Source organism: Schistocerca serialis, chromosome 9 (genome assembly GCF_023864345.2).
Source record: "Schistocerca serialis cubense isolate TAMUIC-IGC-003099 chromosome 9, iqSchSeri2.2, whole genome shotgun sequence".
Lineage (NCBI taxonomy): Eukaryota > Metazoa > Arthropoda > Insecta > Orthoptera > Acrididae > Schistocerca > Schistocerca serialis.
In genome coordinates this window covers 134,169,234-134,192,629 of record NC_064646.1, presented here as the reverse complement: position 1 = coordinate 134,192,629, position 23,396 = coordinate 134,169,234, and the positions used below count along the sequence as shown (strand labels likewise).

At 42.4% G+C, this 23,396-nt stretch overlaps 1 protein-coding gene across 1 annotated transcript in view; it reads left to right on the top strand.

The window, feature by feature from the left end:
* LOC126419416 (brain-specific homeobox protein homolog) overlaps positions 1-11,958 on the top strand; it is a 129,311-nt gene extending 117,353 nt beyond the window's left edge. Inside the window, exons 5-6 of the mRNA XM_050086605.1 lie at positions 11,034-11,085; positions 11,889-11,958. Of these exons, the coding sequence (XP_049942562.1) occupies positions 11,034-11,085; positions 11,889-11,958 (122 nt within the window). The remainder of the gene's footprint in view (positions 1-11,033; positions 11,086-11,888) is intronic.
* Positions 11,959-23,396: the final 11,438 nt, after the last annotated feature.

Sequence of the window (23,396 nt, the reverse complement as noted above, 5' to 3'; positions counted from 1 at the left end):
TCAGCGACCACAAGAGCCGGAAGTGGGCGGCTCACTGAAAAGGAGTTGAGCTCACGGCGCACTTTGCGCCGACTATCTTTGACCTCTTTACACCGAGAAGCCCGTTTGCAGTGTCATCGGGCGCATTTGTCTAGGACTCTCATTGACTGCAGTAGAACTGTCTTCAGTGACGAGCACCGCTACGAACTGAGCGCCGATAAACTGCGAAGACGTGTCAGGAAACGCCCAGCACAGCGGTGGCTCGCCAGCCATACGTCCCGGCAACAAGGAGTGATGGGGTGGGTGCCATTTCGTTTCATAGCAGGACTCCTTCGGTCGTCATCCGCTACTTCCTTACAGCACTTAAGTACAGCGACGATGTTGTACGACCCGGTTTGTTGCTCTTCATGGCAAGCCATTCTGAGATTACATTTCAGCAAGATAATGCCCGCCCGCACACGGTGAGAGTTTCTACTGCTTGTCTTCGTACTTGGCAAACCCCCCATTGGCCAGCGAGGTCGCCTGATCTCCCCCAAACCGAGAACGTTTGACGCACTATGGGCAGTGCCCTCGGGACTTTCATAATATAACGCGCCAGTTGGACAGAATTCAGCATGACATCCAACAACTTTGTCGTGCGGTAGCGTTCTCGCTTCCCACGCCCGGGTTCCCGGGTTCGATTCCCGGCGGGGTCAGGGATATTCTCTGCCTCGTGATGAGTGGTTGTTGTGTGATGTCCTTAGGTTAGTTAGGTTTAAGTATTTCTAAGTTCTAGAGGACTGATGACCGTAGATGTTAAGTCTCATAGTGCTCAGGGCCATTTGAACCATTTTTTTTTCCAACAACTTTATCAAACAGTGCCAATCGTAACAACTCCTCGCACAATGGTCAGAGGTGGACCAACGCCTTACAGACGTGCTCAATTTGTCAAGTTCTTTCCCTTCAATAAATCACCCAATTTTTCTGAAATTTTAATCATTTGTTTGTCTCTACATTTATATCACCAATTTCAGTCCTGTTCGAACAGTGCCTTTGTGGGACGCAGTTTTTTCTTTTCTTTATTGTCTTACACTGTATTTTAATTCTTTACTAACCGAAGTCGTTTGAGAAATTTATTTCTTTATATTGCTATTACTCCTTATCGATTACCTTATCAACCGTTGTATTCCTACTAATTTTAATATACAAACAAAAAACTGCAGAGCGCATTTGAGAATCGACCAGAGGTTCTCACCTCCTCGAACAGATGCCTTGGTCGCTAAGTGAGCAGCGCTTTCGTTGAACATTATCTGCATTATCGAAACAAAGCGGCAGTCTTAACAGTATCTTTCCTCGATTTCTAGGAACGTGTGTGATGATGAAAAATACTTAATTTTCAATTATCTACCGATTCCTCAATTTTGGGACGACTGCGCTTCAGGAACTTTAGGGGTGGTTTTCTCGAAAAAGAGGGACTGTTGAGCCGCAGTACCTTATACTCTTTCATTTTATGTCGTACACGAGCGACCTGCCAAACATATTAGGTCGGTCTACAACTTTGCTTCGCCGTTTTGCAATAGACGGCAGTAGCGGCAAGAAGGGTTCGCGTGGTTGGTCTTAGGTGTAATACAATAAGCTTAGGCATGTGTAAACATAATGCCATAAAAATATTAGTCGATTTGTGATTGCAACGTAAGGCTATTCTTTTTTAATTACGTCAACTTACGTACCCATTTCTCGCCATTTGCGGGAAGTTTTAATTTTCTGCTTTGACATGAAGAAATCTGCGGCTATGGCTCTTAAAATACTACGTAAGACCAATGGTGAGGGAACTGTTAGTGGAAGAACATGCAGAGAATGTTTTCAGTGCCTTAATAACAGTGATTTTGATGATGAAGGCCGGCATGGCGGTGGAAGACAGAACGTTTTCGTAGCTACTGAAACGGAAGGAGACAGTCACAGGATATGATTATCGAACGTGATGCGTTAGTGCCTAGCCCTGAAACACAAACGGTCACAATACGGCGACAGATACGTAAAGGTAATTTTGCAGCAGGTCAGTGCTCGACCCCACGTCGCAAAAGAAATATACATGGAAACGTTGAAATGAGTCGTCCTATCCCTCCCGCCATATTCTCCATACGTTGCTCTCTCTGACCTTTTTCGATCAGTGGCATACAGTCTGGCTCACCAACACTTCCGATCATATGAAAAAGTGCAAAATTGAATCTATTCATCGATCCCTACAAAAGACGCCCAGTTCTTTCGCCATGGGATTCGTATGCTATCCGAAAGATGGGAGAAAGCAGTGGCCAGCGATGGCCAATACTACGAATCATAATGTTGTAAGTTTTTCACAATAAAGCCCCGAACTTCGAGAAAAAATGGCGGAAGCAAAGTTGTAGAACTAGTAAGTCGAATCGGTTGGCCGTGTCAGAGGCATTCCCCTGTTCGGGAGCACAGATGGAGCGAGAAAGCCAAATATACTGGTATTACCTGTGAGTACAGTAACTGAGAGTATCAGTGAAATCATTGGTCAGAATATTGGTCACCCTATTAAAAATTTGAGAGGTGGCATGAGCCCCCTCTCTATCTTACGATTTTCCTTTCTAATTGCATGCAGTGAAAAGTCGCTATTCCTTCACACGCGGACTTCCCACGCAGCGTCTCTCTTCACCCGGGTGGTCCGGTGACAGGCGGGCTCCGCTGATCTGGAAAGGGTTAAGCCGACAGGTGTGAGGAAGTCGAGTGAATGCCTTGCAGACACCGACATTGTCAAAAGACACGCCTGGAGGGGTCTGAAGTAGCGGCTGGGCTAGAGGTTCCGTTACTTCGCAGAATCTTAGCGAAAACACTTTCTGGCGGGCTACCAGCGAGGCGTGGAAATGACTTGTATACCCAGGCAGTTATGGCGGGAAAATTCCCGCGCTTTCTGCAAAATAGTAACTGTGATTGGCTTGCTCAGGGCATAGCTCCGTGACGTAGCAAAATCAGCGCAGAAATTGGCGCCAAGAATATCCATTGGTGGAGTGGTAGTGCTCTGGCAATGGAGTGGAATTTTCCGCCGGTTTTCGAGTTGCTGATTGGAACGTTTAACCACGGCCACTGTCGTGGGGGCGGGAATGTTGTGTGTTCGGCCTGTACGGGTGCTCTAGGTAGTCGGCTCTCGCCTTTCGGTCGAGGACGTCGAAGTAACCAGCCATCGCCTCCAGTACGCCAGATCGTGTTCTGGCAGTTGAGAAGACAGTTTGGTAATGTATGTCCGCAGCACCGGCAGATAGGGATTTTCCTAAGTGATAATCAGAGCTCAGCAGAGCGCGCCTGTTCGTCTTTTTCTAACTTTGTTCTGTCTTGAGTAGCAGCAATTAATGTTGGGTTAGCTGTGTGTCTCTCTTAAGATTTGAGTGGCAAGGAATTGGCTCCACGTACTACTTCGTCATAATCCTCACAATCTAGTTTAGGGACAACGTCACCTTCACAGCGTTTGTTTGAGTATCCAATTTGAGCCAATTTGATGTATTATAAATGTTTCATATGTTTTTGTTTATTATTTTGTGTTTAGTCTTAATAAATCATATTGTTATTTTGGACAGAACTTTCATTCTGTTAATCGGTAGAGCAACCCATCATTTCTCACTACGTTAATGAAACCTTCCTTTATTTAACTTATTTATCAAATTAAATTATTGCAGGTGCCAAACTCTTTTCTACTCCACTTGCAGGGTTGATTACAGTCAGTTCGCGTATATTTTTTAATCCATGTGCAACAGCAAAAGTCGGAGTTAGAATAGGGGGGGCTTAGAGCACCATTTACATATGTAGATTCTAGAAGAATTTAGTGTTAAATACACTGCTTGCCCCGGCACCTCGCAAGTTCACGCTATGGAATTGGAGATCGTTTGACCATCCACCAATGACTTTATGCGTGGCTGTGGTGTGTATGTACCAGTCGCTTGTATGTAATCAGCGCAGTCGACGCGGTTACGTGACCGAATGACAGACATGAGCTTTCGCGTTTCTTTGTGCCGACGATCACACTGTCATTGAAGCTGCCACATTTGTTCGTGTATCAACGCGTCATTCTACAGGTCTACAAGGTGTGATGTACCACTCGCGGGCATGCATACAGTTTAAGCCACGTGTACAAGTGAGAGTTTTTCACTCTCAAACAGTTTTTGTGAGTAATATGTCTCGTGTAAACAGCGCCGAGAGTCGGAAAGTGGTTCAGATGACTCTGAGGACTATGGGACTTAACATCTGAGGTCATCAGTCCCATAGAACTTAGAACTACTTAAGTCTAACTAACCTAAGGACATCACACACATCCATGCCCGAAGCAGGATTCGAACCTGCGAGCGTAGCAGCAGCGCGGTTCCGGACTGAAGCGCCTAGAAGCGCTCGGCCACCGCGGCGGGCGCCGAGAGACAGCTCGCCGGCACTGCCCGGGAGTGGGACAACATCCCAGATAGACGCACTCTGCGAGTTTAGACCTCATGTTGGTTGGCTGGTTGGTTCGGGGTGTAAAGGGACCAAACTACAGGGTCATCAGTCCCTTTTTCCTCATGCAAAAAAGGGCGTAAAAGTAACGGGGAACCACATCGAAAGAGAAAACGAAAGAAGCGAACCAAAAGCGAAAAACGTACGCTAAAAGGGAAAGCAGTGAAAGGTATTAAAAGAATATAACAGATGGCCTGGCCTCCACAGAACATTTCTGCATGGTATTTCCTGTGCGTTCTCACGCAGGATTGCTTACTATCGCCTTCCTTCAAAGTGGAAGAAAATGTGTTTTTTGATTGTTATTATTTTTAAACGGCCTCCGGTTGCACAGCCACGTAGGGACTTCAACAAGTAACTTACACATGCCATCTCAAGCTAAGGTCATTGTGCAGCAAGAGTTTCGCATTATCAGAAGAGAGTTCGTTCGAATTTCCTTCGGACGCACCTCTGCTTCGGTACGGGTAGCAGGTGCGTGGCAGTGAGACTGCGGCAGCTGGAAATCTAATAGAGGACTGGAAGTTAATGCCGTATTTTTAAATCAAATTGCCCGGCCGGTGTGGCCGAGCGGTTCTAGGCGCTCCAGTCTGGAACCGCGCAACCGCTACGGTCACAGGTTCGAATCCTGCCTCGGGCATGGATGTGTGTGACGTCCTTAGGTTAGTTAGGTTTAAGTAGTTCTAAGTTCTAGGGGACTGATGACCTCAGCTGTTAAGTCCCATAGTGCTCAGAGCCATTTAAATCAAATTGAAAAAGATAAATTATTAATTAAGTTTAATTTCTAAACCGTAATATAAAATTCTCTGTTATTAACAACCTTTTGCGATCTGATGTGCAAATTTTCAATCCTGAATCGATAAAAATCTATTGGTATTTGAGCAAAACATCTGGAGGTGGCACTTTGGACGTCATCGGTACTTTCACCTTTTTTTGAAAATGTTATAGCGATCGGGAGAAATGAAAATCCAATAGCGCTTTATCGGACGAGTACTGTCGATGAGGTGGTATCTCCAACTCCAGCTACCAATTTCTTCAGGTGTTCATCTTACTCATTGCGGTCTTGTATTATCTTGTTGCAGAACAACGCCTTTTTTGCTGTCAACTGCTGGGCACTTTTCAATTATAGACTGATTTATTCGATCCAGTTGTTCACAGTAAATATCTGCATTCACAGTTTGTCCAGGTTTCAGCACTCCAAAATGAACGGTTCCGCGAATACTCCACCAAACACACAAAAGTTCCTTTTTGGGGTGTAGACCTGGCTTAGCTGCACTTCAGAGCCACTGTTTTTAGCGCTTTTGGCTATCATAGAGCCCTTGTGATCAAGTGATCTAAAAGCGCTTCTGTATTGCGCCGCTGAAGCAATAAGATGCATGAGGTGGATCGGTTACCTTTCTTTGTATTTACCAATCTGCTGCAATGTTCTTGGATGGCCGAGCAATGTTGGTTAACAGTGTTTGACGTTTCTTTGATTGTCTGACACGGATTTGCTTTCATTTCTGACCTTAACATGTCATACGGGTCCGAAAGAAAATAGCCGGATTTGAACTTCGAAAACCACCATAGGCATTTACAAATGTCTAATGAACTTGGGTAAACATCGCAAATGTTTCTTGGTGCCGGGCGGGGTGGCCGAGCGGTTCTAGGCGCTGTAGTATGGAACCGCACGACCGCTACGGTCGCAGGTTCGAATCCTGCCTCCCATATCCCATTGTGCTCAGAGCCATTTGAACCATTTTTTGATTCTTGGTAGCAACTGTTGCGTCAGTACTCTTTGGAAACTCAAAGAGAATACAGTGTACCTCTTCTGGTATTTGGCTGGCCATTTCACTACAAATTGAAAAAATATATATATATTTACGAGTAAACAAGTCACTCTAACCTTAAAATGTCTGACACGGCTCAAAAATTTGAAGTACACAATGACCAGATAAATGACAAACGAATATCTACATGCGCAGAGACGACATTACTTTCCGGCGCCCTGATACTCAAGAGTTGAAGTACGGGGGACAGTACGATTCTTGTAGGCAAAACGCCTAATCTGCACACATATTCACCGTCAAATTCTGGTGATATGTGGACCAAATGCAGTGTCGCGTCCAGTCGCAGTGAAATGGTGCCAACAATTTGGCTAAGGCCGCACAGTCGTGCTTGGCGCTGTTCGGGAATTTCAGGTGTTTCAACAGTGCGATTTCCACATTTTGGCCAGTCTGAAAGAACATATTGGGGAAAGAGGTTTTCCGACACTGAGCACGTTCATGCAAATGTTCTTAAATAGCTTCGTGAACAAAGCGTGCAGCTCCATCTTCGGAGAAATGAACAAGTGGTAGAGAATTCCGTCCTTTGTTTGCAAAGACTTGATGACTATGTTAAACAACAGCGTCGTGCATCTGCGTCACTTTGAAGTGTAGCGCAAAATTCAGTAAAAGTTATTTGGTCTGCAATAACAATGTGTAACTTACTTTTTGAAACCTCATCATATTTACACAACCACATAGTTATTTAATACAGGGTTATTCGTAAGTACCTGCTGCGTCTCAGTGGACAGAGCATCTGTCCAAGTTCTTACCTCATACTACAGCAATTCTTTGAAGTCGCTGGCACGAACGTCCTGAGAAAGCAGCCTGCTATGGAAATCGGTTCATTTTGTTGCCTATCTGCAGGTGTGAACAAATTCAACCTGTATATACAGGTCAGTCAGAAAGTGTCTGATAAACCTGTAAGCGTGTTACAGATTAGGTTTTGCTGAGAAATAATTGATAAAAAGAATTCGATACGTTGTCCCGCCTACAAGTAGCACTGAAGTTAGCCAATCGGCCCGTTGCGCTCGCAGATTCTAGCGGCCCGCCACAGACGGTGTTACCCAATGTGTTCTTCGTTTGGTTTTCTAAAACCGAAGAACAGAGCGATACAAAAATTAGACGTGATATCGAACCCAAGGAAAAGTGGAGGAGTCTCATGCTCTATCATTTTCGCTTTAAGGTCACTGATTGTATCTGGCGGGTAGCTTGGATTTGGCCGCCGCAACGTATCGAATATTTTTCTTAACAATTATTTCTCAGCACAACCTACCCTGACAAGCTTCTCAGACTTCTTTTGACCACCCTGTAAAAAAGGAAATCTCCTGATTGATTCACTGTCTCATTGTATCCCAGCCCAAACCACTAAGGACAGAAACTCGAAATTTTGAGAGGGCGTTATGTTATGCTGTAGGGATCGTTTAAGAAAGTATTTTTCGAAATTCCACCCCTAAGGGAATAAGATAGGGGATATAAGGTATTTTGAAAATTTGTTGGTATAAACGCAATTCTGAAGTTACGAATATGAAAATTGGTATTTGGTTTATCGGCCATAAATTTAGAAAAAATGTTTCAGCATTTTTAGAAATTGAATCCTTAAGGGTGTTAAATCGGAGGTGAAAGTTTTTTTAAATAAATCATTATTAAAGAACCATCTATGAAAATTGGTAGTTGACTTCCCGGTTGGATATAAGAAAATTCAACCCATGACAGGGTGAAATGGGGGATGAAAAGTTTCACGAAAATATTTCATTAAGAAAGCATTTTTGAAACTATATTTATGAAAATTTCTATTTGACTTCTCGTTTCAAAGTTTAAAAAAATACTTGTTTAAGTGTTTTTCTCATTTGGAAATTCTACCCTTAAGGAGGTGAAATAGGTGAAAATTTTTATAAAAATATTTCGCTACAACAAAAACAGAAAAAGATCTGTACTGACTGTACAGTCTATGCGACCGAAGCAGTGGGCACTAAGCTTGTGCGACAGTAAAAAGCAAATGATTTGTCTAAATTTTCTGTCAAGCTCTCTCCCTAGTGGAACTACGCCACTGCTAGTACATCGAATCGAAAATCCAAACCTGGGGAGATGCTGTATCCACAGATATGTGTAATTTTTCTTTGTATGTATTGTAGTTTTCGAGCACCTATCTTCTGGTTCCTAGAGACACTTTTTGATAAACCTGTATTTCACGCACTATATAATTATGTGAAATGTTTACCGCGAAACTTACGTTCATCATTCGAATCCCTGTTAATTATATATTGTCACTCTAAATAACACAAGCAAATAAACTTTCGCATTTTTTTTCTTTCACATGTAATGTAATAGCCTTGCGCTGATGATAATTATTGACAGTTGTGTGATACTCGTTGTGAAATTTATGGGGCTAGAGACAAGCTACTAATACAAACTAGGGATTAACATTACGTCTATAAACCACTTTATAATTCAATGAGTGCAGATGGTTTCTTGTTCTGGGATCAACTAGAGTGGTGTGCGTATGTGGAGTCAACAGATGATGCGATTAATGTGGCTTGGCGTCTTCTCATCTTGGAATTTAACGAGGAGTATTCGGCTGTCGGGCAAGATTCTTGATGCTTGTGGATATTGGAATTTCCAGTCTGACTGCTGCCTTGCCGAGTTTCACCTACTGGCTCCCGTAGTGGAAACATCTGAGTAGTTATTGATTTACGTCAGTTAGTTGTGGAGGATGTTTTTCGTAATATTGAGATTAAGTGGAAACGTCCAAGGCAACACCTACGTCCTATTCGCATTTTTATTATATTTGTTACATGACGTCGTGAAAGTTTGAGATCTGAATAGTACGTTTAAAAGTTACAGTCTTTCTCCTCACTGAGTTTCCTTGCTAACACGACAATAAAACGACTCCTTAGACGTGCTGTGTGGTACTTCAACACGTAGACTAATTTATCAAAATCTATTATTTTACATAAATTTCTTCACGTACAGAAAGTACACTGCCATGGCTAAAGATAAGGCTCATTGTGACTATAAACAAACTATAATGGTTTCCAGAATGAGAATTTCACTCTGCAGCGGAATGTGCGTTGATATGAAACTTCCTGACAGATTGAAACTGTGTCCCGAAGCGAGACTCGAACTCGGGACCTTTGCCTTTCGCGGGCAAGTGCTCTACCAACTGAGCTACCCAAGCACGACTCTCACCCTGTCCTCAAAGCTGTACTTCTACCAGTACCTCGTCTCCTACTTTCCAAACTTCACAGAAGCTCTCCTGCGAACATTGCAGAACTAGCACTCCTGAAAGAAAGATGTTGCGGAGACATGGCTTAGCCACAGCCTGGGGGATGCTTCCAGAATTAAATTTTCTCATTCTGGAAACATCCCCCAGGCTGTGGTTAAGCCATGTCTCCGCAATACCCTTTCTTTCAGGAGTGCTAGCTCTGGAAGGTTCGCAGGAGAGCTTCTGTAAAGTTTGGAAGGTAGGAGACGCGATACTGGCAGAAATAAATCTGTGATTACAGGCCGTGAGTCGTGCTTGGGAATCTCAGTTGGTAGAGCACTTGCCCGCGTAAGGCAAAGGTCCCGACTTCGAGTATCGGTCCGGCACACAGTTTTAATCTGCCAGGAAGTTTTATAAGGGTTTGCTTTGTTAAATAATTTAATTTTTTCGCTACACCGAGCGTATACACTTCAAAATTACTCAAGTTGGGTACTTAAGACGCCATCATGCTCCACTCTTAGCTCGTCGTTGCTAGTATATCTCTCGCACGGTCGTCTCAAACCTGTAGCGTCTTCCCTGATATCATTTTATAGTCTTAATTTTAACTGATGCTTGATCGCATGTGAAATCTGATACTGAACACTAGTGTACTCGTTCCTTCCAATTCAGTACTTAATATTTCTGTTTTCTTCTCAATGTCAAATGTAGACTACAATTCTATTAACGAGTCAAATTTTGGCTCTTCCCATTCTTATAATTGTGCTACTGTCCTCCATTTTGATCTACATTCTTCCGATAAGGTTTGATTAATTGATATTCAAACTGATAGTCCTTTAAGGAGGATCGAGTCTAATTTTTTGCAAAGAACTTCCCGCACTTCCTTGGTGACTAGCACAAAAAGTTATAGTGCCACCTCTGCAAAAAAAAAAAGGGTTACTACATTAATCGAGGAGTCACAGGACGTGGGGCCGTGGCGTTTTCCATACGATCCGTGCGTTCACCCACTAATATGATCCCATCGAGAGGTTGTAGACAGGAAACCGATTGAAGGGTAGCTGTTTTTAAGGGCAGAGAGAGAGAGAGAGAGGGGGGGGGGGGGGAGTGGAAGCGTCATGGGAAGAAATCTCTGCGATAGTTGGGACATACGGCAGGCCTGCTAGAGGATTTGTGCCAGTGGCGACAGTTCACGTGTGGGTGCTTGGAAATGTTAGTAGACGGATATTACCGACGATGCCTCCTGGGACACGTGCAGCGTCAGCGTATCTGTAACATGCAAAAGGCGCCATCAGATATGTCAGTTTCGTTACAAAATCGGCCATCGCTGTATGGAATCGTGTGAGACTTGTTTGTATTTCGTGTGTTCGGCTTTCCTATTTTTGTCGGCAGTAAGCTGTAAGAGTCCAGTAGATGATGGCAGTCATTGCATCACCTTTATTGGGTTTCACTTCTTTAGAGGACAGGGTGGGGGTGGGGGCAAGGTGAGATACACCACAACAAGCTAAGTTCTTTTCCATAGAGTGTCTGCTCTCAGTTGTGCTGCTTCGCACGACACGCTGAGCACGCTCCCTCTGTTGCAGACGGGCCCGTCGACTTCTCGTCGCGGCCGTCGACGGCGACGGCGCCCCAGCCGTCGCACCAGCACCACCTGCAGGCACAGTCGCAGCCGCAGGTGCCGCAGCACGGCACGCCCACGCTCAGCTCGTCTGTGTGCTCGTCCGACGACAGCGAGGACGAGATCGACATCGTGGGGCACGGCGGCCGCCTCTCGCCGCCCCCACCGCCCCCGCAGCTGCCCCTCCCCCACCACCAGCACCAGCAGTCTCTTCCCCTGCCGCCGCCGCCCCCACCACTCGTGTGACCGGCGCCCATCCGGCCTGGGGGACCCTTCCTGGGCCAATAGGTGCCGGGCGCTGTCTGCGGCATGTGGGGATTCCCAGTGCAGCGGCGGTACGTGGGGATTCCCCAGATGTGAACAGTGACGCACGGGGCGATGTGCTACTCCAATGTGTGCCGTCGCATTCCGTTATTGGTGCATGAAATGGAGACATTAGCATGCGCTGGACTGCTGCCGGGTCATTCTCGACGATAACAGGTTCCCCGCGCAGTGACGTTACGTGGGGATTCCCCCGACGGGAGCTCTGTTCGGCAAGGACGCTCAGAGGCGCTCTGGTGACCCTCCCAGATGCGACATCGAACTCTATCGGTGGTGGATGAAGTGGAGCAATGAGCATAGGATAGACTACTGACGAATCATGCTGCGTGAAAATGGGTGCACTCAGAATTGTTGTAAATCTTCTTCTTATAGTAAATCGAAGAAAGTCTTGAGAAACAATTGTTGTGGAGTTCGAGTCAGGCATGTGACTCACTAGATCGGTAAATCTCGTAACTATTAAGATAATCATGTGGCTTAGATCTATGTTATGGAATTACAGGGCCAACTTATTAGAATCTGAAGAAACAGTGGTTGCCATGGAATTATGCGACAACTTAGAGCCAGATTGATGACGGTTTACAGTCTCCTTTCAGTCATATCTTTCCTGATAGTCTGCTCAGTTTTACACGATATGCTGACCCCTCACTCAATTGCAGACGGGTCATTAGATGTTTTTCTATCGCATACAGTTTGGTTACAGTACACATAGTTATACACATATGTAACTGGAATGAAAAATAAACTGATCTTTTACTATGAACTAGAATCATAATGCGACTGTTTCGATCCATATGAAGATTCCTGCTCAGAATGTTTGCAGTTACAATAAACACTTTACTTCCGGGGAAACACTCCAGTTATTGACTTTTTTTAAACAGCGCTGCTGAAACCGTTACGTGAAACCACAATATTCATGCAGCAATAACTACAACTTAAAGCAGTTTTTCATTGCACACTTCCGCGCTGGATTGCGTCGGTATGGTCAGAGACAAAGACGTCGCTTCTATCCAGTGGAAGAACGATCTGGACAATGCAGCCAGCACGACGTTGTTCCTCAGAACTACACGTTGACCGAAGCGGGTAGATGTCAGGAAGCTCTTCGCGAAAGGAGTACCTGGTCCAGCAACATTTCGATGCATTGTGAGGCATTAAACCCTAGTCATTTTCTCTCGTTCTCAAGTGTCTCGGTTAATATACCTGAATGCGGTTCTTGGTTCAGATGGCTCTGAGCACTATGGGACTCAACATTGAGGTCATCAGTTCCCTAGAACTTAGAATTACTTAAACCTGACTAATGTAAGGACATCCCACACGTCCATGCCCGAGGCAGGATTCGAACCTGCGACCGTAGAGGTTGCGCGGTTCCAGACTGAAGCGCCCAATACGAATGCGGTTCTCTTAGTATTAACTACCACATAATATTGTTGGAACAGCCATTATTTTATAAAACTCCATTCCACATTGTTACAAAACTTACCTTCGTATCCTTGGTGTATCAGTGTCATCGCATGGTGGCTGTGGAATTTCTGCAAAGTCTGTGATTGTGGTCATTTTTATCTTAGTATGTAATGAACACATATACCCGCTGTTAGCACTCTACTGATTATATGAGCATGGTATGTTTCATAGTATGCTGTTTCTTCTTTTGTATGTCGACATGAAATTTGAGACGTAAAGCAATATTATCCTCCTGGTGACGGCAGAAAGCAAGAGTGTCATCTTTTGATAGGTAAAATGTAATGAGTGAAACTGCAATTTATATTCATTTATCGCTAAAATAAAGCCGGCTGTTGCTTCTTTGTGAAAAGCTACATGGCCTTCAGTGACTACAAGGTGAGTTCTGAGGCTGATCAGGCAGCCTAGCTTCGCCAACTTTCGCAGCATGCTGGTTACAACAGAAATATGATGTGGGTGCTTTTAGTGCTTAAGGTTTTAGTAAGAACTTCCGTGAATGATACCCGAATCCTCCATGGTGCGGAGATTTGGTAGTATATTTTATTTGGATCCTCAGTGTTCTTAAGCAAAAAGAAGAAGAACCAGAGAAGTTACCACTATAGTTATGATAAATACTTACCAGTTCAACCACTGACACCGAAATTTCAACTATATCTTGATGTACGAGGCGTGTTTTTTTAAGTAAGTACCGTTTTGAAATTAAAAAAAGACGTGCTAAGATATCTCAATAATTTTATTTTTACATGAAAGCCTGTACCTTTTCTACATAATTTCCGTCAATACTGAGGCGCTTGTCATAACGTTGTACCAGTTTTTTCATACCCTCATCATAGACGTCTGCCGCCTAGCTTGTTAACCACTTCATCACCACTGTTTTGACTTCGTCATCGTCTTGAAGACGCTGACCGCCCAGGTGTTTCTTCAAGTGCAGGGACAGATGGCAGTCACTGGGCGCAAACTCGGGGCTGTACGGAGGATGGTCTCGAGTTTCCCATCGAAAAGATGTGATGAGATCTTTGGTCTGATTCGCGACATGCGGACGGGCATTGTCTTGCAGCAAAACGATGCTCTTGCTCAAATTCCATGGACTGTTGCTTTGATTCTGGTGTGACGTAGATCACCCATGTTTCAACGCCCGTAACAATTTGGCTTAAGAAATCATCACCGTCGTTGTGGTACCGTTCAAGGAAAGTCAATGCACTGTCTAAACGTTTGGTTTTGTGCACATCCGTCAACATTTTCGGTACCCAACGTGCGCACAATTTTCGGTAATTCAAGTGCTCGGTCACAGTGCCATTCAAAACACTACGAGAAACATTAGGAAAGTCATCCCGCAAGGAGGAAATCGTAAAGCGTCTTTTTTTCTCTCACCTTATTGTCCACTTCCTGCACCAAATTTTCATTAACGACCGAAGGACGCCCACTCCGTTGTTCATCATGCACATTTGTACGGCCATCTTTAAATGCTCTCACCAACTTTCTTACCATTCCATCACTCATAATGTTTTCTCCATAAACTGCACAGATCTCACGATGAATATCGATCGCCTTTAGGCCTTTAGCACTAAGAATTCTTATAACAGCCCGTACTTCACAGTCGGCGGGACTCACGATTATCGGAGACATCTTAAACACTCAGTACACAACGTAAACAAGGAAGAATCAGACTGTAATGGCGTCAATGCGTAGATTAAGGTACAGGCTTTCATGTAAAAATAAAATTATTGAGATATCTTAGCACCTCTTTTTTTAATTTTAAAACGGCACTTACTTAAAAAACACACCTCGTAGATATGGGCTTACACAGTACAAATAGGTTACAGATTTAGTTCTCAACAAGACAATCTGTGCTGAAAGTGATTTTAGAGATGTAGTTGAAATGGACAAAAACTAATAATCTCTGTTAAAAATGGAATGCACAAAGTTGTGGATGCTCTACAATATTAATTTATTTCGTTCATCGGTTTTCAGCTTACAAGCTATCATCAGACTCTTACTATTGTCGTCAAAGAGAGTACGATACTGTTGAATAAACTTCGTAGGTCTAGCGGTTCTAGGCGCTCAGTCCGGAACCGCGCGACTGCTACGGTCGCAGGTTCGAATCCTGCCTCGGGTATGGATGTGTGTGATGTCCTTAGGTTGGTTAGGTTTATGTAGTTCTAAGTTCTGGGGGACTGATTACCACAGATGTTAAGTCCCATAGTGCTCAGAGCCATTTGAATAAACTTCGTAAGACGTTACAATGGAAACGTGCAAACACAGAGTAAATGTCTCTGACAATATAACAGCAACGAAATTCAAAACGTTAAACACTAACTACACATAAAGCAAACAAACCAGAAAAGAAACTCTAACACGAAACATAGAGATTATGTGTGTGTGTGTGTGTGTATGTAACTGTGGCAAAACAAGCTAGTAGCATATATAAAAAGTTAAATTAAATTGACAAACATAATAAAATTAATTCAAGAGTATTGTTGAATAGCTGTAAGAGGGTATTACATATGAAATTTGACGCACAGACACAATAAAAGATACGACTGACAATTTTAACAGAAAATAGAACTGCGTATCAGTGTTGTGAACAACATCTCTTATTCTAAGGGAAATGTATATGCAACAAAACAACAGAACATATGGAGCACATAAACAATCACAATTAAATAAATGTAGGAAGAAGTGGAGGAATAGAATGGAACTGCCAATGTGAGAAGAACTGAAGAAATTTGAGGCGTAATAGAAGTTTAGGAGATTGGAATTACCGATCTGTGCGTGTTAATTTAATATTAAATAAGGACTTTTATTGATTTCCAGGGCTACCAAAAGTTTTTGCCCTTTGTCTTCTAAGTGGAGAAAATGGCACTGTAGCTGAGATGTGTGGCCGTCAGTCAGTATGTACTAAGCAAATGTGCAGTAGAATCCTGTAACCTCCAGTTGTATTCATGTTCAGCAAGAATAGTTGCTATATCTCTGCATGACTGACTAATATAAAACTTAACACAGTGCGTACAAGTGATTTTATGTACATCACTGTTGATGATTAAATGGATATTATCTTTATTATTGAAAATGTATTTGGCTTTGATGTTCCTCACATAGTTGGGAATCTTGAAGCTGCAAGATTTCAGTAACTTGGTTACACTTTGTGACGGCTGTCCAAAGTATGGAAGAGTGCACCAGTTACACCACACATTGGAAGCAACAGCAGAGGTAGCACAGGGGACGGTTACAATTTAATTTAAAATTTTATATAAGAGCTGAATGTGTCTCTTTGCTAAAAATGACGTTTATTCTACGTTTGCGTCTCTTTATGTGAGACATGTAATTTAATGTTGTTGGCCAGTAATGTAGCCTCTTTTATGACGATAGTCAGTTAAAGTCTAATGATGGTCTTGTAAACCGTACCTACAGAGCATACACAGTTTTGTGCATTTCGTTTATAAGTACGAAGTTATACCAGGAAGAGACGGAAGAATCATTTAAAATAATATCCTCTCTACATACATGTGCAACCGCGGAAAGATAACAAAAGGTCATATTACGTTATAAACATATATAAATTTGCCACCACCGTGGTTGATTTGTTTATTTTCCTACTCTGACATTGTTGGGCTATATACGAGTTTTTCTCACTTTCTGAATAGGTGAAGGCTGGCGAAAATTCTGTAGCTATACTTGTAGACTTAGATACGCTCTTCGGAAAGAGCTATTTATCATATGGCAAGTAGGGTAATTATCTCTTTTTACCACGTTTTTATTATGTCGCTTTGTTGTCAATCAAATTTTGAAATTGATTGTAAACTAACTTCCCGATAAGCTACAGAGGTAAGACTTTCCACATGGCTCAGAACTGTATGGCAATGCAATGCTGACTGACTTTCTTCTCTGGTGTGTGGCGGAGGATGGTTTGTGTAACACTGCCATTTCCCCCTTTCCTGTCCCAGTTGCGAGTGAACAGTGAAAGCTTAAATCTCGATTTGAACGCCGCCAGTCCCGCGTTCCAGCTTAACTTATCAAACAGTAATTTTGAAAAGCACGTCGTCTTTCTTTCAGTTATTTTCAGTTCAAAAACCGGAGCACCTTCGTGCCACTCTCGTACTGAGTGAACCAGTCTGTTGCAAGCCTAGCAACACGAGTCTGCTGAATTTTTGCCATCTACAAACAATCGAGCTTTACTCCACAAGAGTCTTGCTTGTAGATGCACTACATTTTCCCACGTCCTTTTCCATACGTCAAAGTCATCCACTTATCTTACATAAAACAGGTTTTACATGTTTGCTCCCGTTCAAGTCGCCTCGTCACGATACTCCTAGACGTTTCCTCGATGTCAAAAAACTCTGAATCATATCACAAACCCTGTACTCGAGAACCGCAGGACCTTTTCTCGTATTTTCCTGCAATTTACCTAGCACCGCACTGAAGACCAAGTACTGATTTTAGCATTTTACCGATAGTACGCCACCCTTCACAAAAACGATTTTCTTTCTTACTTTATGTGGCCCATATATTTTTCTTCTGTCAGTCTCTTTCGCTGAAAGTACTGAGAATAGTCTTCCCTTGAGTCTCCGGGGAAGAAAGTTAAGGTTATGTTATAATCATTATTAACGATATTTTGTCAGGTAAATCTCCCCAGGAGCACAGACGATTCAATACGTTTAGTGAAAATGACAACGACTATCCGAACTTATCAATAACGGACTAATGTCCTTAAACGCTAATGTATAAAGTGTTCTTCATAATAGGCATACGAACGCTAGAGTTGAGGTTTCTGAATGCAGAACAAAAGGGAAAATATCTTTAAAATCAAACGTTGCGTATGCAAATATTTTTCCACGAGGAGAAATTCAGAGACCGCAAGTGAGTGCAGAAAACTTCTTTCGAGACCTGTTATCAATACGTTTTTAAAAAATATTGCGTCTGCACATGTAGTTCTAAAAGAATTAATATAAAATTGGAAGTGCAAGAACAGTAACAACTACCACAGAAAAGAGCATCCTCGGAAATCAGGGTAAAATGTGTAATTCAGTGACATTGTAAATACATACATCGTGTACATAACTAGATAACGACTGTCCAAGACAGCATTGAATGTGTATGTAGTGCTAGAATACTGCGTAGACAAACTGACACGAGTAAGAGTTTATCTGCAGAGCTTTTATCATAACCGCAGTTCAGCAAAGACGTTAAATGTGAATTCATGCATGTTAACCGCTAAAAAACACCGGCTTTAATTTCGACTAAGGACATTTTTTGTAGTCCTACAGAGTTCTGCTTTGTAAGGAACATTTCTTTTTGTAGACAAATATTAATAATAATGAGTTTGTTGACAGTCTCAAGTCACTTAAATACACGGAAATAGTTTACTGTGGACGAATTTTACGACTGAACACGTTTGAATTGTACAATGAGGCATGAAATATGTATGTGAAATAATTTATGTATGCACTCAAACGATTTCAAATAAAGAACAACCGTAATACCTGATGTTAGCATTCTGAAATAATGTTCGCCTTATTACCAACTCATTTATTAGCATTACCTTAATTACTGAGAAGCTCCCGCATGTCATACACTACTTCCGATTGCTAATGTAGCAGCACGGTAACGTGTATAATTCCATCTGCAAATAAGTGCAGATGAAAGCATGGTAAGTAGACGAACTTAAGCCTAGCATATTTAACCTGATCGTAATATTTGTGTCTGGAAACTACAGTCTTAGCAGAATTTTCTAGTCAGCTCTCAAAAATTGCACTTGCCGAAAAAAAATTGTTTCCGTCATCTTATCCGGAAGACGAAGGAGCTGACACGTGCGAATATTTCCGAACTATGATTCTAATAAGCAATGGTTGCAAAATACTGACAGAAGAATGGAAAACTAGATGAATGCGGACCTCAGCGACGATCAGTTTCGGTTCCGCAGAAATGTAGGAATACACGAGGCCATACTGGCCCTAAAGAAAGGCAAACCTACGTTTATAGCAATTGTAAATGTAGACAAAAGTTTTGACAATGTTGATTGTAATACACTCAAATTCTGAACGTAGCAGGGGTAAAGAACAGAGAGCGAAAAGTAGCAGTAATTGAAAATGAATACAGTCTGTACATTGAGTAAGCTGTGTAGGAAACAAACGAGAAATGTTGAAAGGGTAGACTGGCAACAGCAAAAAAATCGTTTCTGATCAAGAGAAATTTTTTAATATCGAATAGCAGCTTAAGTGTTTGGAAGCATTTTCTGAAGGTATTTGTATTAGAGTGTAGCGTTGTACGGTAGTGAAAAGTGTACATAAGCATTTCAGGCAAGAACCGAAAACAAGCTTTTGATATGTGGCAGTACATAACAATTTCTAAAATTGGATGGATAGATCGAGTAACTAATGAGAAGGTACTGAACTGAATAAGGGGGGAGGGGGGGGGGGAAGAAACTTGTAGAGCAACTTGACTAAAAGAAAGCACGGTTGATAGTGATAAGGACACATCCTCATGCATCAAGGAAACGTGAATCTTGTAATGAAAGTGCTTCCGGTTAAAAATCAAAGAGGAAGACCAAGAAATGAAAACAGTAAGCAGTTTTAATTGGATTCAGAGGTGAAGAGGCATGCGCAGCATAGACTAGGGCGGCTGAATGCATAAAACCAGTGTTCGGTCTGAAGACCACACCAGCAACAACCTCCTCGAAGTACAGGTAAGATGACCAATACGATAAGGCAAGATAAGCTAACAACCAGACAACGCTTTACTCCAGACAACAGTTTATATTAATTTCATAGCTAAGCTTAGTTTTGGAGTTAGAAATGATTATTTCTGAGTTAACAAATAATACAACCAATGAGACGAAATTGGATTTTATTTTGATACACCATAAGAACGCAATGCATTCCTTTAAGGGGCTCCGGAAAGGCTCAAAATCATGAAAAGTTCAATTTTTACTTTCTTGCGTTTTCTGAACCTGCAGACTATTACCTTTTAATAGATATATAATTTATTCAATTCCGAAGACTACAACTATTTTTAAATTTCTTTTGAAATGTGTTCTACATGGGCGTGACCCACTGTGGCGCTGTTAAACTGCTGTCAAATGGTGTTATTATTAACGTCCGTGTTCATCAGGTACATTTTAGTGATGTGAGATAAAGTATGTGTTGTGGCTAACCTGTGATGGTTCAATATATATCGCTGGTGTGATTGTCGATTGTTTAATGTTTATTTACTCTGTCGTTATCTCGAAAATATTCGTAATTAATTCTGTTTCTTGAGTCTCTGTTTTGTTGAAGTATAATAATGAGTAAAAGTAAAGTTATTAGAAATCCCCTGAAGGCTTTTAAGAAAAGGAGAAATGTTGGAAAGCCAAAGGTATGTGTTATTACTGTAAACAATAAAGACGATAACCAAGTGAGTGAACCTAACCTCTCAAGTACACCTGCCCATAGCAGTCAAAGTGGGAAAGAAAATACTTCACAGAAGAAGCTTGGTTCAATGAGTGAAAACTATGAATGTTTTATGGGCGAATCGGATGTGAATGAAATATTTGATATGTCGGTTCTCAAAGGAATTTTTTCAAACTGTGTAAGACGTATTCATTGTAGTGAAGTTGGTCTGGAACTCTCCATAATAAAGCACGTAGGACTTTCTAACGAAATACAACTGAAATGTGATAAGTGTTCATACATGACCACCTTTTGGAACAGTGTTGCAGTAACTGCAACTGAAGAAAATGGTAGCAAAATCTACGAACACAACAACGAGCAATGCTTGCTTTAGACAAGGAACGCCTTCGGGCTGCAGACAGGGCTGTAAAGAGTTTAGAAATACAAGCAAGAGTATACAGGAGGAGGAACAAGAGGAAGCTGGAGGAGGAGTTGGCAGAGGATGAAGATAATCCATCCTATGGACCTGGAATGTACTAAAAAGTTAATCCAATCTTTGTCGCTCGATTCCCAAAACTTTTATTTTCTCATACTAATTACATGTTTTCTAAGGATCTTCCAAACATATTTGTTTCAAACTTTCAGTAAATGTTACACAGTACCTTCTGCATAATTTAACACAGCCTTTTTCCAAAAAACTGTATATTTTTGAATATATAAATAAAAAATTGCAAAAAAATGTTGTGAATTTTCATTACAATTGAAAAAAAATCATCTTTAATAACTGAACTAAAATTTTGTAAAATCCCTGTGTTAAGTTGTAGCCCATATTCCAATAAATAATCTGTAAAAAGTTCAACTTCCTACCTCAAATACTTTGTGAGGAAAGATGTAATTTATAAGCGTTATTTTAACATTGCAAGTATAGGGCGCTCAAGAGCCCCTTAACAATCCGCATTAGTATTCAGCACACTTGGCAATGGCTGACAAGTGTGTAACAACAACAGCATTGTTCATGGTTCAAACATACAGCAAAATGTGGCAATACATAAAACCATAGCAGCTTAGTAGAACAGTGAGGTGACGGTGACGAAGTATTGCAAAAATATCTTACTCAATTGTTTGGATTATTTCTCATACGTGGCAGCAGCTTCTGCTTGGGATTCAAAATTATTGACAGCTGTTACGCTAGCGAATTTCACAAATGTAAAAGCAGACAAAATTCAGAATCTTAAAAACTTTCGTGTACATCAGTTGCTAGGTGCACCAAGAAATGAAAAGTATCACTTCTAAAAGACGTCTGAGTGAAGTGGCTTGCTAAAAATACCCATGATTGAAGTTAACAACATTAAATAATGTGATTCTTCAGTTTCTCCCGGCGTATTTCTTGCTCGAACCGTCCACGGGTGTACTGTCGGCCCATAGTGTCCAACGGGCACAATATTTCGGCGATCAGACATGTCTCCGCCGCCAGGTGCGCTGACGAACTGAGGTCCTGAGGGCGGGCGGCCGTCCTAAATCCCCTCCCCTCGCGAGGCGTTCTCTCCGCGGTCCGCGCCAGCGCGTCAGCGGTCGCTGAGAGGCTGGCGTCGACGTCTGTGGTGGCGTCGGTGTAATTGCCTCGTCCGCCCTAGTCGTCCGTTCGTTTCCTTTTCTGAGCGTCTTTTTAATTAGACACAATTCTGGTTCCCATGCCCTGCTGAGGTTGTAGCTGCAATCTCGGTTGATGAGTCCGTCCCTGGTACGAATTTCGATAGCCTCTCTAACGACGCTGTCCCACTATTTAGATGTCTGTGCCAAGCCCCTGGTATGTTGGTAGTCCATTTCGTGATTTTCGGACAAACAGTACTCTGCGACCGCCGACTTGGGGCACCCAAGTCGAGTGTGCCTCTGATGTTCTCGGCAACGATCTTCGGTGGTGCACACTGTCTATCCAATGTGGGTCGGCAGTACACCCGTGGACTGTTCGAGCAAGAAATACGCCGGGAGAAACTGAAGAATCATATTATTTAATGTTGTTAACTTTAATCATGGGTATGTAGAGCAAAGCCACTTCATTCAGACATCTTTTAGAGGTGATACTTTTCATTTCTTGGTGCAGCTAGCAACTGATGTTGCACACCTGTGGACTGTTCGAGCAACATTAAATAAGTTACAACAACAACAGAATGCTCAAGTAAATGTCTCAATTGGCCAAGGATCCGTATGAAACCGCAGTGACGTCGCAGTCGGGTGGGACGCTGACGCCACTGGCTGGGAAACAACGGCCAGATCCGCGCGGCGAGGCGATTTAACAGCCGGCCAGACCAGGCAGAGCACTGCCGAAGCCTATAAAAAACTAAAACTTAAGTTAGGTTACACAATTAAAGGCCGATTAACACACAGAGCAATACATCGCTAGAAGACCCGGAGAGAGGCGTGGTAGTAAAATGGCCAGTCTCAATTGACAAGACCTAATCCTGCAAAAGACCTTTTAACATACGCCAGTAAAAATGGCTCTAAGCGCTATGGGGCTGGTAAGTGCTATACCACCTACTGCACTCCCCTGACTTAAGCCCTCGTGAATTCAACTTGATTTCTAAACTGAAGGAAACACTTCACGGCATTCGCTTCAAAACTGTTACAAATTCGTCGGGCAATGGAGAGCGCCGATCGAACTGTCAACACAACTGGCACTGCTAAGTGTATCCTACACCTTCCACATCGCTGTCAACGGGTTATACACAATGCTGGTGACTACTTTGAAGGTCAGTAAAACTTTCAAATGTGCGTGAAATATTATGGGATTAACTGCTAATGTCATCAGTCCCTAAGCTTACACATTACTTAACCTAAATTATTCTAAGGACAAACACACACACCCATGCCCGAGGGAGGACTCGAACCTCCGCCGGGACCAGCCGCACTCTCCATGACTGCAGCGCCTAAGACCGCTCGGCTAACCCCGCGCGGCAGTAAAACTTTGAAACACATATCTGTTTTGTACGAGCTGTAAATAAATATTAATGTGACAACCCTCATATTTCGCCAATTAGCACCAAAATTGTAATTACATTCTGGAGGAATTTTCAGGGAATTGTTCCTACTGATACGCAATTAGAGTAATTTGGCCTGCAGCTAACGGCCGCTAATCAATTATTCAAAAACAGTCTTAATCGCATTTATTATTATTATTATTATTATTATAC